Source organism: Pinus tabuliformis, chromosome 9, assembly GCF_031772625.1.
Source record: "Pinus tabuliformis cultivar Carrire ecotype Pingquan chromosome 9, CPIR1, whole genome shotgun sequence".
In the NCBI taxonomy this organism is placed as follows: Eukaryota; Viridiplantae; Streptophyta; class Pinopsida; order Pinales; family Pinaceae; genus Pinus; species Pinus tabuliformis.
The window spans coordinates 1,988,992,875-1,989,005,857 of record NC_142307.1 but is presented as its reverse complement, the minus strand read 5'-3'; the positions used below and the strand labels follow the sequence as shown (position 1 = coordinate 1,989,005,857).

General features: G+C 41.0%; 2 protein-coding genes across 6 annotated transcripts in view; one reads left to right on the top strand and one right to left on the bottom strand.

The window, feature by feature from the left end:
* LOC149156990 (uncharacterized) overlaps positions 1 to 12,983 on the bottom strand; it is a 343,794-nt gene that overhangs the window by 69,019 nt on the left and 261,792 nt on the right. The window lies entirely within an intron of this gene.
* LOC149156991 (uncharacterized) lies at positions 6,787 to 7,537 on the top strand. The gene is made up of 2 exons (XM_089446044.1): positions 6,787 to 7,126; positions 7,248 to 7,537. The coding sequence occupies exons 1-2, from the start codon at positions 6,818 to 6,820 to the stop codon at positions 7,449 to 7,451; spliced, it is 513 nt and encodes a 170-aa protein (XP_089302170.1). The 5' UTR covers positions 6,787 to 6,817; the 3' UTR covers positions 7,452 to 7,537.

Here is a 12,983-nt window from a genome sequence, read left to right as displayed (position 1 = left end):
TTTACAATATATGTGATATGTGACGGATGCAATGGTGTAGTCGGGTCCACGTTATTATCGCAATCGCAGTTTTAACGTGACAAGGGCTTTAAATGCTGTGATACATAACTCCCGATATGACGGATGCGATATACCATTAGGGCGTGATATAATAGGATCATCGGGTCCACAACTGTATATCGCAGTCGGGGGTTTCGGGGGTGACAGCCCTTCATAACTTGCGATATGAGAGTCCCGATAGGCAGACGTGATGTTATTAAGGGTTGCTACTATAACCTGTTTGGGTCTATGTATATACTCCTCCACTCTTAACTTAACCCATAACCCTTTATCCCCTTTAATTCTATTATAACCCTCGTATAATGGGAATATACACAAACACATGGGAATTTGCATTTTCCGCTTTTCCATAGCCTTGACGCGTTTATCGATGCTTACCTTTATTAGGCTCATTCTCCACCGTAGATTAACTTACGCTAGATCCAACGGTCAACACTTAACTTTAACCCATTTCTTGATTTCTGCCAATATTATATTACATCATATTGTAATGGTCCGTGGGTCCATATATATATATATATATATATATATATATATATATATATATTGCAATCGGGGGTTTTGGGTAGTGGCACATAACAGAACCCGCCGATATGATTTCTCTAATATATATACTGCTCCGCTATATTATATACATTAACCCGATATATACTCCTCTCTTTTCTAGTCTGATATGACTCCGCAATGGCTTCCGATGCACTGCTCCAATAGCTCTTCTCTGACATTCCTCCGATATCGCATGATATGGCTCCTCTGTTAACTGTTCTTCCGTTGGCTTCTCCTCTTGATGCGTGTTTCTCTTTGTTTCTCGTGGCTTCCTCCACTTATGCACCTTCGATATGTGTTTCGCTTTGTTTCTTATGGCTTCCAATGACCTCTTCTCTGATTTGATAGCTCTTATGACTTTCGATATTCCTCCAATGGCTTGACTGTCTTAGCTTTCCTTTGGTTTCTCCTCATGGCTTCTTGCTCCGCTTCTCCTAGAATATTGCCATATTGACATCAATGACAATCTAGGTTACAATCTCCCCCTTTGTTATTGATGGAAATATTCTTCTTCTCTCCCCCTTTGACATCAATGGCAAAGGAGTGCTCAGGGACTCCCCCCTATCAAACTGCTTATGTTCTTTATGACTAGTAGATCTTCATGAGTATGTTACTCCCCCTGTAATAGTGCTCTTCTTTTTACTCAAGATAGAGGGATTGATGCTTTATCATCAATTAGCACATTATCCCTTCTTCATGTCTCAGAACTATTTTATCATGGCTTTAACAATGCTTGAGGATTCTCCACTTCAATGCTTTCAAACAGATTACAAATAGACACACACCAAATGATCAAGTCTAGGCTTTTATGCTTCAATCCATATTCTGTTGTCTCCACAGTCAGAATTAAGAGGCCTTCATAGTCCGAATCAAGAGAAAATGCCACTGAAATGGTCTTTCTTGATATCTCTCTTTAGATCAGAGTTCCTTTGTATTTCTGTGATTTTCGTTAAGTTACTGAGCTATATTCGACTGCACAACATTCTCCTTTATATAGTCTTTTGATGAGCCATCTTTTCCTTGTGTTCTTGAAAAAAAAGATCTCTGCAAGTTATCTCCACGAGCAGATTTTGATATCCAATCTGTGACTGTCTTTTATATTCTTTTTACTAATTGGCATCTTTTTGCAATGCTTCAGTTTTGTCAGATGTTGCCAACTGCTCTTGCTTCATGCTTCATTCCCAGATGTATCTGTTTGTTTGGAGGTTGCCTCTATTTGTGTCCATAATTTACCTGTTCTCAGATTCAATCCCTTAGTCGAGACATAAACTTCTGTAATAACAGCGACATGGTTATTTGCCCTATTTCTCTAGTATTAGATGACATTCTCTATTGTTCCAATTTCTACTTAGTGATCAAGTGGAAAACATATTCAACACCAGTCCAAAGAATAGTTAAGAGATCAAGTTCTTCAACGGAGTGTTCTTGAGAAATGATCTTTATCAATGAATGATTGTTAATATAGCTCAACAAGGATTTCATAAGGACCCTTTCACTAATAGCTTCTGCAATAACGATCAAGAATCACAGGCTCCCCCTAATTGTATGCATCATCTCTTTTGGCAGAATCTTCCCATCAAATGCTTAGATTATCAAAAATCAGGCCAATAACATGTGTTGTTGGCTGGAGAGTTCAAGGGACTTTCGGATTGTATTTGCTCCCTTCTCCATACTTGTGTAACTTTCTTCTTTTGCATGGTTCTAGCTTGTGTAAGAGCCCAAGTTAAGTCACAATCACGTGCCATATGACCAATGTTATGACACTTGAAGCATTCTACATTGTTCATGAACAAAAATTCATGATTTCTTCCTGCTAAATTGTTCCTTGGAGATTGTTGGGGACCATAATATCTATCTTTATGATATGGTTGGGGACCATAACATCTATCTTTATGATATGCTTTACAATCTTTTGCCATGTAACCAAAGTTTGTACAAGAATAACAATAACCAAGAAATAAACTTTGGTATCTGGAAGATGGAGATTTCCTTGATGTACTTCTGAAGTCTTTCTGTCTTGAGTTCCTTTGATGATAACCATTGCTTCTAGCATCCTTGACATTATCCACATTTCTTCTTGGAGCAGGATTTCTTCCATCGTTGCCTTGATTTTTCTCCTTGCCTTTGCTAGAACTCGAAGCATCACCATTTCTTTCTGGCTTCTTCACATCCCTTTTGTTTGAAGCATTATCATTTTTGTTTGAGGATTCACCTGCATACCCGAGACCTGATTTATCAAATGGACATCTTTGATAGCTGAGCATGTCATCCAAGGCTTGAGAGCTCTTAACAGTTTTATTCATCCCTTCAACCTTTTTCCTAAGGAAGACAATCTCTTCTTCCAATCTTTCACACTCATTATTCTTCTTAGCAAGTTGTTTCTTAGTTTCTTCTTTGATATGAGCAGCTTCATTTGTTTCTCTTTTAAGGGAGATGATATCTGACTTCATTTTGAAGATTTCTTCATTTTCCTTTGCTAGACTGCTCTCCATTTCTTCCTTGATCCTTGTAGCTTTACATGTTTCAGCCTTGAGAAGTTTGATGTTAGATTTTAATTTGGAAATTTCTTCATCCTTTGTTTTTAGTTGACATATCATGGTGTTTTTCTCTTTTTCTGCTTCATCAACCTGTTCCTCTATGATTGCCAATGCTTCCCTTGCCTTCTCAGTTCCTTGTGCTAACTTTCTTGCTTCTTGTAGTTTAGATTTGAGAGAGAAGACCTCTACCTTGTACTGACCAATCTCTACTTCAAGTTTGTTCAAGCCCTTGTGCCTTTGTTCAAGTTGACTTGACGAGGCATCTTCTCGTTTCTTTGCTTTATCCAATTGGTTTGTCATGGATATGACTTCTTCATGATGCTTTCTTTTGTTTTGATGAAATTCTTCCTTAATTTTGGCGAGCTCCTTATCTCTTTCTTGTATTTGAAGCTTGACAAGGTCAACTTCCTGTTATCACCCCAAGAAACTCTCCTAGGTTGTAGCTCGGAGATGCTCGGGAACATTACAAACTCAACTTAATGTTGGAAATGGATGAATGGAAGAAATGATGCTTGTTCAAGCCAGATAACCACTTCTACTATGCTTAACTCCAAACATGCGTGAACACCCCCGGACTACAAGGCTTTAGACCACCAATTACTCACAGTTTAGAGATTGGGTGAATATGGAGAATACTAACCACACTAGCAAATGCACAAGACCTTGTGATGGTCGGCCGCAACCAGTAAAGAGGTTTGCAAATCTAGTTCCCTATTGCATAGACAGGATGACAACTCTCTGTCACTAAATGAAAAGAAACCTGTTTAACACATTCACTGATACATGCAAGATTTAACCACAGAGGTAGGATGCAGCTCCTCTAGTGCTAAACATCAAGAGTTCAGGAAAACGGCATATCAGGCATAGCCTCGAATAGAATAGAAATGGAAAGTGAGCAACTAACAGCAAAAGAAGCTTGTATTAGCTGGAAATGAAGACGAGACGCTGCAAGTATCAAAGTAGTTACAATCTCCAGAACTTGAACCTTACATCAAACCAAAAACCATCAACCCTAATTACATCTGATTTCTGGGTATATATAGAGTTTCATTACAGAGGCACTCGGCCATTCTAGGTATGGAGCAGTGTTGCACGAAGCGCCCCCCCCCCCCCCCCGGATCGAAGCTCCGAAGCGCGTCCCGTACGGAAGCGCCTAGGAAGCTTCCTAGGAAGCTTCCTCGGAAGCGTCGCTTCCTCAATTTTTAACGCTTCCTGGAATTTCCAAAGCGCCGCTTCCTGGCCTCCGAAGCGCGCTTCGTACGGCGCTTCGGGCCTCCGAAGCGCGGCGCTTCGGAGCAGGAAGCGGACGCTTCAGCGGAAAGGGGCGCGCCCAAGGGAAAAAAAACACTCTTTTTTTAATTTTTTTTTAAGTTATGTTCACTCAACATTAAGGGGGTGGGTTAGGGTGAGGTTAGAGTGAGGTTAAGGTGAGGAATGAAAAGAATAAAGCCCCCATTCATTCCTCATTTTCTCACTTTGAGTTTATGAGAGTTGGAGAAGAGAAGAGAGGAGAGGAGAAGAGAAGAGAGGAAAGGAAAGGAGAAGAGAGGAGAGCTTGGAGGAGTGAAGAAGGAGGAGCTAGGAGAAGGAGGAGGAGCTTGGAGCAAGAGCTTGGAGGACTTCATCTACAAGAGCTAAAGAGGTAAGTTCAAACCCCAAACTCCCTTGTTTTTTTGACAATTTTTTTGTATTTTTCTCCTCCCTCTCCTACTCTTTCCCATTGTTTCTACTTGCTCCTTTATTTACAGGTTGTCCACCACCTATATCCATATTCCAAGATGGTGTTCTTTTGGCTTCTATGTATCATTCCACTCTTGGTTTTAATGATGGCAAAGGTGAGGAATAGAAGGGAAGAAACAGAAGAGGACAGTGGTGATGGTCCTAATAGGAGTGACCCAATGTATGATGAGGAGGAAGGGTTTGAAGAGGAAGGGGATGAACCTGAAGGGGACACTGAAACACAAGGTGGGAAAGCTACATCAACACCCTTGTGGAACTATGTGACCAAACTTGATGGGGGAAAGGGTGGTGGATCTTACAAATTTGTGTGCCCTCATGGTTGTCATGGAGGAAAACCATATTGTGGTTCATATACCCGTCTGAGGAGGCATCTTTGTGGGGTGCTGGACAGTGATGAAAAAAAGGGTTCTGTGGGGGTACAAATTTGCCCAAACATTTCAACTGAAGAAAGAAGAAAATACATCCAAATAGAGATGGCTGCACAACAAAAAAACAAGAAACAAAAAACTCATTCTGAATCAAGTGCAACCTCTAAATTTGGTAGTTGCTCATCTCCTCATGGTACTTCTGCAAGCTCTGGAGGTAGAAGAACAATAGGGGATTTCCTTAATGTTGCTGGGAGGGATGATGTGGATGGAAAGATAGTCCGTTTTCTTTGTGCTTGCGGTGTACCATTCAATGTGCTTCGCTCTCCCTATTGGCATGAAATGGTAAAGGCCATCAATGAAGCCCCAAAAGGATACAAGGCCCCCAACTATGAGAAAGCTAGAACAGTGTTATTAGAAAGAGAAAAAGCTAAGGTTCAAAGAGCTTTGACACGTTTTACAAATGAGTGGGTAGATTCTGGGGTATCCATTGTATCAGATGGGTGGACAAATATTAGAAACCAACATTTGATAAATGTTCTTGGTGTTTCTTCTAGTGGTGCAGTATTTATTGCATGTCATGACTCCTCCTCCATCACTGCATCTGCACAAAACATTGCAGATCTCCTATTGAAATCAATCAAAGATGTTGGTCCGAATAATGTGGTTCAAGTGATCACAGATAATGCAGCAAATTGTAAGGCAGCAGGAAAAATTATTGAGCGTACTCATCCACACATCTTTTGGTCTGGGTGCCTGGTTCACACATTGAACCTTTTGATGCATGATATTGTGAAACACAAAGAATGTGGGTGGATTGCTGAGGTTTACAGGAGAGGGAAGCAGCTCATTAAATTCATCACAGGGCATACAAGGGTAAACTACTTCTATGGCACTTACTCCAAGTTGCAATTGCTTAAAATTGCAAAGACAAGATTTGCTAGTTATTACCTCACCTTTAGGCAGCTAGTGAAGGTGAGACAAGCTTTAACTAATCTGGTGTGTGCTGAAACATGGGATGAAATTAACACTGACATAGATGGTGCTAATGCAGTCAAGGACACTATTCATGACAGTTACTTTTGGGGACAGGTTAAATATGTTTTGCAATTCACCAAACCAATTTATTACATGATCAAGTTTGCAGATTCAGATCGACCAGTAATTGGGGAGGTGTATGAGCAAATGGATAGCATGTTGGGGCAGATTAAAGACATTGTTGAGCCTAGAGATATCACCTTGTACAATTATATTCGTGTAGAGGTGGAAAACCGATGGGAAATGCTAAATGTTCCATTGCATGCATTAGCATATGTTTTGACACCTAAATACTATCATCCATCATGGCTTTCAACACCAGCACCTGGGTGGGGAAGTAGGAGAAAACCACACCAAGATCAAGAGGTTCACAACAGATATATGGCTGCATTGAGTAAATTAATCCCTGATGAGGAGGAGGCTGCATTGGTACAGAGACAGGTGAGCAACTATACGCTTAACACTGGTCCATTTGGGAGCATGCATGCAATTAAAGATTGAGAGACTTTTTCTGCTCTTGAGTGGTGGAACATGCATGGAGGGGGTACTCCACTTCTACAGAGTTTGGCATTGCGGGTGCTATCACAGGTGGTAAACACTTCTTCTGCAGAGAGGTGTTGGAGCTCTTATTCTTTCATCCACAGTGTTAAAAGGAACAGGTTGAATTTAGACCGGGCAGAGAGCTTGGTTTATGTTCATTACAACTTGCGATTGTTGTCCCATTACTGTGAAGATGCAAAGTCTAATAAAGACTTGTTGATTTGGGACAAGAATCCAGAGGAGCCCAATTTGGAGGATGGAGTGTTGCGACTAGAGCAATTAGAGGATGCTCTTATCCAGGTATGTCCATTGTGGTATGAATTTTCCAATTTTCCCTTATAAAGCATTTCTCTAATTCATGTTTTTAACTTTTTTGTTAACTAGTGTTTTTTTTTTGCATGAATTTTTTGAGCGATTCTAGGATGATGATGACCGTGTTGATATGCCACCACCCCCACCCCCATCTGGTCCCTTGGTTCCTAGGTTCCATGGTTCAACACCAACAGCAGGGGGTTCTTCTTCATCAGTTTCAGTGCCACGACTTCCACAGGCACCATCTTCTTCATTGCCACCACGTGGAGGCCCGCCACCACGTTCTATTCGTGGTGGAAGGAGGAGAGATTAGTAGATATATTCACAATCTACTACTTTTTGTCATAGATTACTCATTAGACTTGTAGACTTGTGAATTTGAATTTTGAACCTTTTTGGCTTGGCGGTGACCAAGTGACACATTTTGTAAACATTATTATTTGAATTTTGGACATGACAAATGTTGACAGTTGCTCACTTGCTAGATAAATCATAATATGCTCTATGTTTTATGTTTTATAATATGCTTAAATGTTTTATGTTTTATAATATGCTTAAAAATTTGATGTATGTTTGTAATAGCTAGAATATAGATGATTGTTGAACATACTAGTAACTACAATGGAATCATGGATGCCATATCTATCTTGATTTATGCAAAAATATGCATGTTTTCATGTCTTCTACAATTAATTTGGTATTTGGGATGTTTGTTTTGAGTATAAATGCAAAAAAATATAAAAAAAAAATATATATATATATAGCAGACGCTTCCGCGGACGCTTCGCTTCCTAGATTTTTGGAAAATGACGCTTCGGCGTCCCCGCTTCCAAAAAACGCTTCCGCTTCGCTCCCGCTTCGTGCAACATTGGTATGGAGGGGTCATAATTGACCACCAACCGCTTTAAATGACTGATGGAGTCTTCTGGTGCGATTACTTGCTGTAGTGGATAAATTGATCTTCTCGGGTTCTCTGCAGTCCTTTCAGGTGGTTGTAGCATCCTTATTCACTAAGTCCCATAACTGTTAAATGCAGCTACTTACTCATGCTCGGTCCTTTTTCTTCTCGGCCTTACTATCTCTTGAATGTGGTTGTTGAGGGACTACTGCAAACAGTACCGAGAACTGGTTATGTTCGTCCTTCGGGTGCGCAGAGCCGTTAAGGGACGTGGACTACATAGCAGGTGGACGAACTGGATGGAGGAACAAGATTGGCCGTCGGATTGAGCATATGGGCTGCGGATATGTCTCGGCAGGAGGTATCGGGAGGTATGGACTGAGGATATGTCTCGAATGGTGACACGTGGCGGCGGGGGAAAATGAAAACCGCTTTTCATCGCGAGTTAACATGTGGTCACTTCGCGAGCGCGGGAACAGCGAAAGCTGTCTGATCGTGGCAGAGGTGATTGGACGGTTGGGGACCAAACGGGTAGGTTATTCATGGAATGTGGCAAGGAACCGTTAGATCGGGATGCGACGATCGACGGCTATGGTTTAAAGGCGACTATGAGTTACGGAGGCGCGGGGTCATGTGGAGGTGGTGCTATGGGGCTTTGAACTTAGTGCTTTGGGGCTTGAAGAAACAGGGGCTTATGCCAAGTTTTGGAGAAAAACAAAGATGGCAGGGTTAAGGGAGAGTAAGTGAAATGAAGGAGAAGAGGGAAGATGACTGCTGCGAGTTCTCTTTTGAGCATAAACACATGGCCAAGCTTGTATTTGGCCCTCCAAATGTCAAGATATGTAGCAGAGCTAACACTGGCTTCTTCTGGGGATGAGATCCTCCCTGTCAGGTCTCAAGAACTACAAATCATTGCCTTTCCTGTGACAACAAATTAGCAAAATTTCGTAGTGTTCCATTGGGCATGGAGTCTAACTAGGCCTACACTAAAACTGATAAAATAACATATTTACAACCTTAAGGCCAGAACACCTTAAGCAATGTAAATTTTTAAAAACTGCCCATTAACTGGGCCATCAAAAACTGCTTCCCCCTTCATGCTTTGCAGCATGAAAGTATTGTTCCCTTGGATATGAGAAATGATGAAAGGCCCTATCCAAAAAGCATCAAACTTCCCATGGTTGCCTTTCTTCTCTTTCAGTGCATCCCATTTCATAACCAAATATCCAACCTGAAAATTATCTGTCTTGGCCTTTCTGTCGAAAGCTTCCTTGATTCTCTGTTGATGTGCTGCTGACCTTTCAACCAGCTGTTCTCTGATTTGATGTACCTCTGCTAAATCAGTGATCCTTTTTGCCATGTCTTCTTCCTCACCCTGCTCTTCTTGCAAGAATTTTGCCACAGGGAGGGTTAACTGAATTGGGAATACAGCCTCAGTGCCATATACCAGCTTGAAAGGAGAATTCCCTGTGGATTTCTTGGTGGTCACTCTGTCAGCCCACAGTGCATATTTGAGCTTAGAATCCCAATTCTTTTTGTTATCTTCCAGCAGCTTTTTGATTATCCTTATCAGGCTTTTGTTGGAAGATTTTGCCAGACCATTGCCTTGAGAGTAATATGAGGTGGAATGAACCAGCTTAATGCCCATTTAGTCACATGTCCACCAATTCTTTTGCCCTGAAGGCTGTTGCATTGTCTGTGATCAATTTATGAGGACAACCAAATCTGGTGAAGATATTCTCTGTCAAGAACTTCATGACCACATTATGGTCAGCCTTTCTGGTAGGGATGACCTCACTCCATTTAGTGAAATAATCAGTGGCAACTAGGATCCATCTGTGCTGGCCACTGGAATGTGGATTGATTTCTCCAATGAAATCCAAGCCCCACTGCTGAAAAGGGCCACTAGCATGTATGGGTTTTAAGGGCAGGGACTTCAATTGTTGTTTTCCCTCAAATCTTTGGCACCTGTCATAGGATTTAACAAATAAGAAGACATCAGAAAATAAGATAGGCCAATAGTATCCAGCGCTGAGAATCTTATGGGCTGTAGTTTTTCAATAATGATGCCCTCCACACAAGCTGGAATGAAATTGCTGCATGACTTCAATGGATTGTTCTTTGTCCAGACACCTCAAAAGAATTCCAGAGGGGTCCCTCCAGTAGAGCAGATTTTCATGAATACAATATTTGGTTGCCCTAAGTTTAACAGTTTTGGCTTGGCTTGAACTAAGGCCCGGAGGAATTTCTAGCTTTAGCAAAAATTGAGCTATTGCAGAATACCAACCACAAGAAGCTAAATTTTCTGCCAATGATTGATTTTTTCCTGGTTCAGCTACTTCTTCTTCTGTCTGACCATTCTCTGGGATTGTGCTCATGAGATTCATGTCCAGCGTTTTGCAATTTTCTTCTGCCATCAATCTGGAAAGGCCTTGACCTCTGACAAGCTTAGTGGGCTTCAATTCTATGTTAAATTCAATAAGCTTTGCAATCCATTTAGCCCTTCTTCCATCAGCATCAGGCTGCATTAGCACATATTTTGTTGAAGCAGAGGGTACATATGCAATTATCTTGGAATGCAAAATGTAAATTCTCAAAGCTTTCAAATACTTGATAAGAGCATATGCATGTTTTTCAATGATATCATAGTTCAGCTCAGCATCCCTTAATTTTTTGCTGAAAAAGGCCACTGGATACTCTGAGCCTTCCTCATCTACTTGCAATAAAACTGCTGCAAAGGTGTCTTCAGAAGCAAATGAAAATATATGGAACTCCTTGTTGTAATCTGGACTTCTTAAAGTGGGAGCTCCCATAATAGCTTTCTTAATGGACTCAAAGGATCTTCTTGCTGCATCAGTCCATTTGATCTCCGACCCCTTTCTCAACATGGAGGTAATGTGCTTTACAAGTTCTGCAAATTTTGGGATAAACCTCCTACAAAATTAATCTTACCCAGAAAGGACTGGATATTCTTTGATCTCGGGATAGACAAGGTCTGTATTGCTCTTACTCTTTCTGGGTCAATCCTGACACCTGCAACAGAAACAACATGTCCTAACAGCTTGCCCTCTTCTAAAGCAAACTGTGACTTTTTAGGATTGACTGAAATCCCAAACCTTCTGCACTTCAGGAACACCCTTTTCAAATGCTGCAAATGGTCATGATGGCTGCTGGAGTACACTGTTATATCGTCTAGGTAGATAAGGACAAACTTATCCTTCTCTCCCACAAATGCTATATCCATAGCTCTCTGAAAGGTGGCTCCAGCATTCATCAACCCAAAAGGCATCTTGGAATACATAAAAGTGCCCCAAGGAGTGGTGAATGCAGTCTTTTCTTGGTCATCTGGATGTACAGCAACCTGATTATACCCTGAAAATCCATCCAGGAAAGACATTACTTTGGCCCCTGAGACCTTCTGCAGCAAATGCTCCATCTTGGGTAGAGGATAATTGTCTTTCTTAGAGCATTTATTTAAGTTTTTGAAATCAACGCAAAGCCTGATTTCTCCACTTTTCTTCCTCACCACTACCAAATTGGCTACCCATTTTGAATATCTTAGAGGGACTATGATTTTGGTAGCCAATAACTTCTTGATTTCTTTTTCAATCAAATGAAGGAGCAAAGAATTTATGGGTCTTAGTTTCGGCTTGAAAGGGATGTTGTTTTTCTCTAAAGGAATTTTATGCTGGATGATCTTTTTGTCATATGTTTTTAGGTCACTATATTCCCAGGCAAAGACATCAGCAAAATTTTTTCATTAAATTGTGGTATTTAGCACTGTGGGCAGCAGACAGATGAGTGGACAGATTTATGTATCTTGGTTGATCTGGACTCCCTATATTATGCTTACACACTGCAGATTGGTCTTCTTTTTTGGCAACCTTATAAGGCACATCATTTTGGTCAAAAAGCTTTTCTAATGGAACCAGACCCTTAGGTATATGATTGATGGACAGTTGGATGATGCTATCTTTTCCAATTCTGTTTCTAAGCTCGGATTGGGGATTTTCTTCCAAGGCTTCATTCTCTTAGTCAATTTGCATTTCAGAGAATTCATCAATGACTTGCAGGAACCTATTTACTTCATCATCATCTTCAAAAACTTTCCAATGCTGGACATTATCAGGCAAAGATGGTCTGTATTTCATCTGGACTTCATAAACTAGTCTGTAAGGCATGGGAGGGATAAACATGCTAGCAGACACAGCAAGGGAATCGGCAAGCTGATATTTTACTCTAGGGATATATGAGATACAAAAATTATCAAAACAATCTTTAAGTCTCCATACCTCATCTCTGTATGCTTTCAGCCTTGGGTGCTTTGCTTGACATGTTTTGTTCACTTCCTGAATGATAAGATCAGCATCTCCAAACGCCTTTATGTTCCTGATTCCTCTGTCTTTGGCTGCATTGAGACCCAATATCAGAGCCTCATACTCTGCTATATTGTTAGTAACTTGAAAGGCCAGCTCAAAAGACAGATGTGTGCTTTCTTGTTCTAAAGATATTAGCACCACCCCTGCTCCTGCAGTCTCCCTAGAACATGCTCCATCAAAGAACATTTCCCAAACCTGACTTCCTTGCTCTCCCTCGCCCTGATTCACTGGTTCTTGATCTGCATTGAGGCCTTCTGGGATTCTTCAATTTGGAGAATACAAGCTCCAAAATCAGTGTCCACGGCATATATGGGATGATTAGAAGGATTCCGCTCATCACTGATGATGTAGGCCAGTTGTGCTTCTCTGTACAATCTCCTGCTTTCTCCTCCAAGGACTGGGACAGTGGCATAAGATAAGTCATTTTGTAATGTCCCACCTAGTCTCTTAATCCACCCTCGGGACAACAGCATGCCAAACTTGAGAGGAACATCTGCTACCACAATATCCATGATCATGCTCTTCATGGGCAACTGAGTGAGGGTAATGGCCAGGTCTTTGATTAATC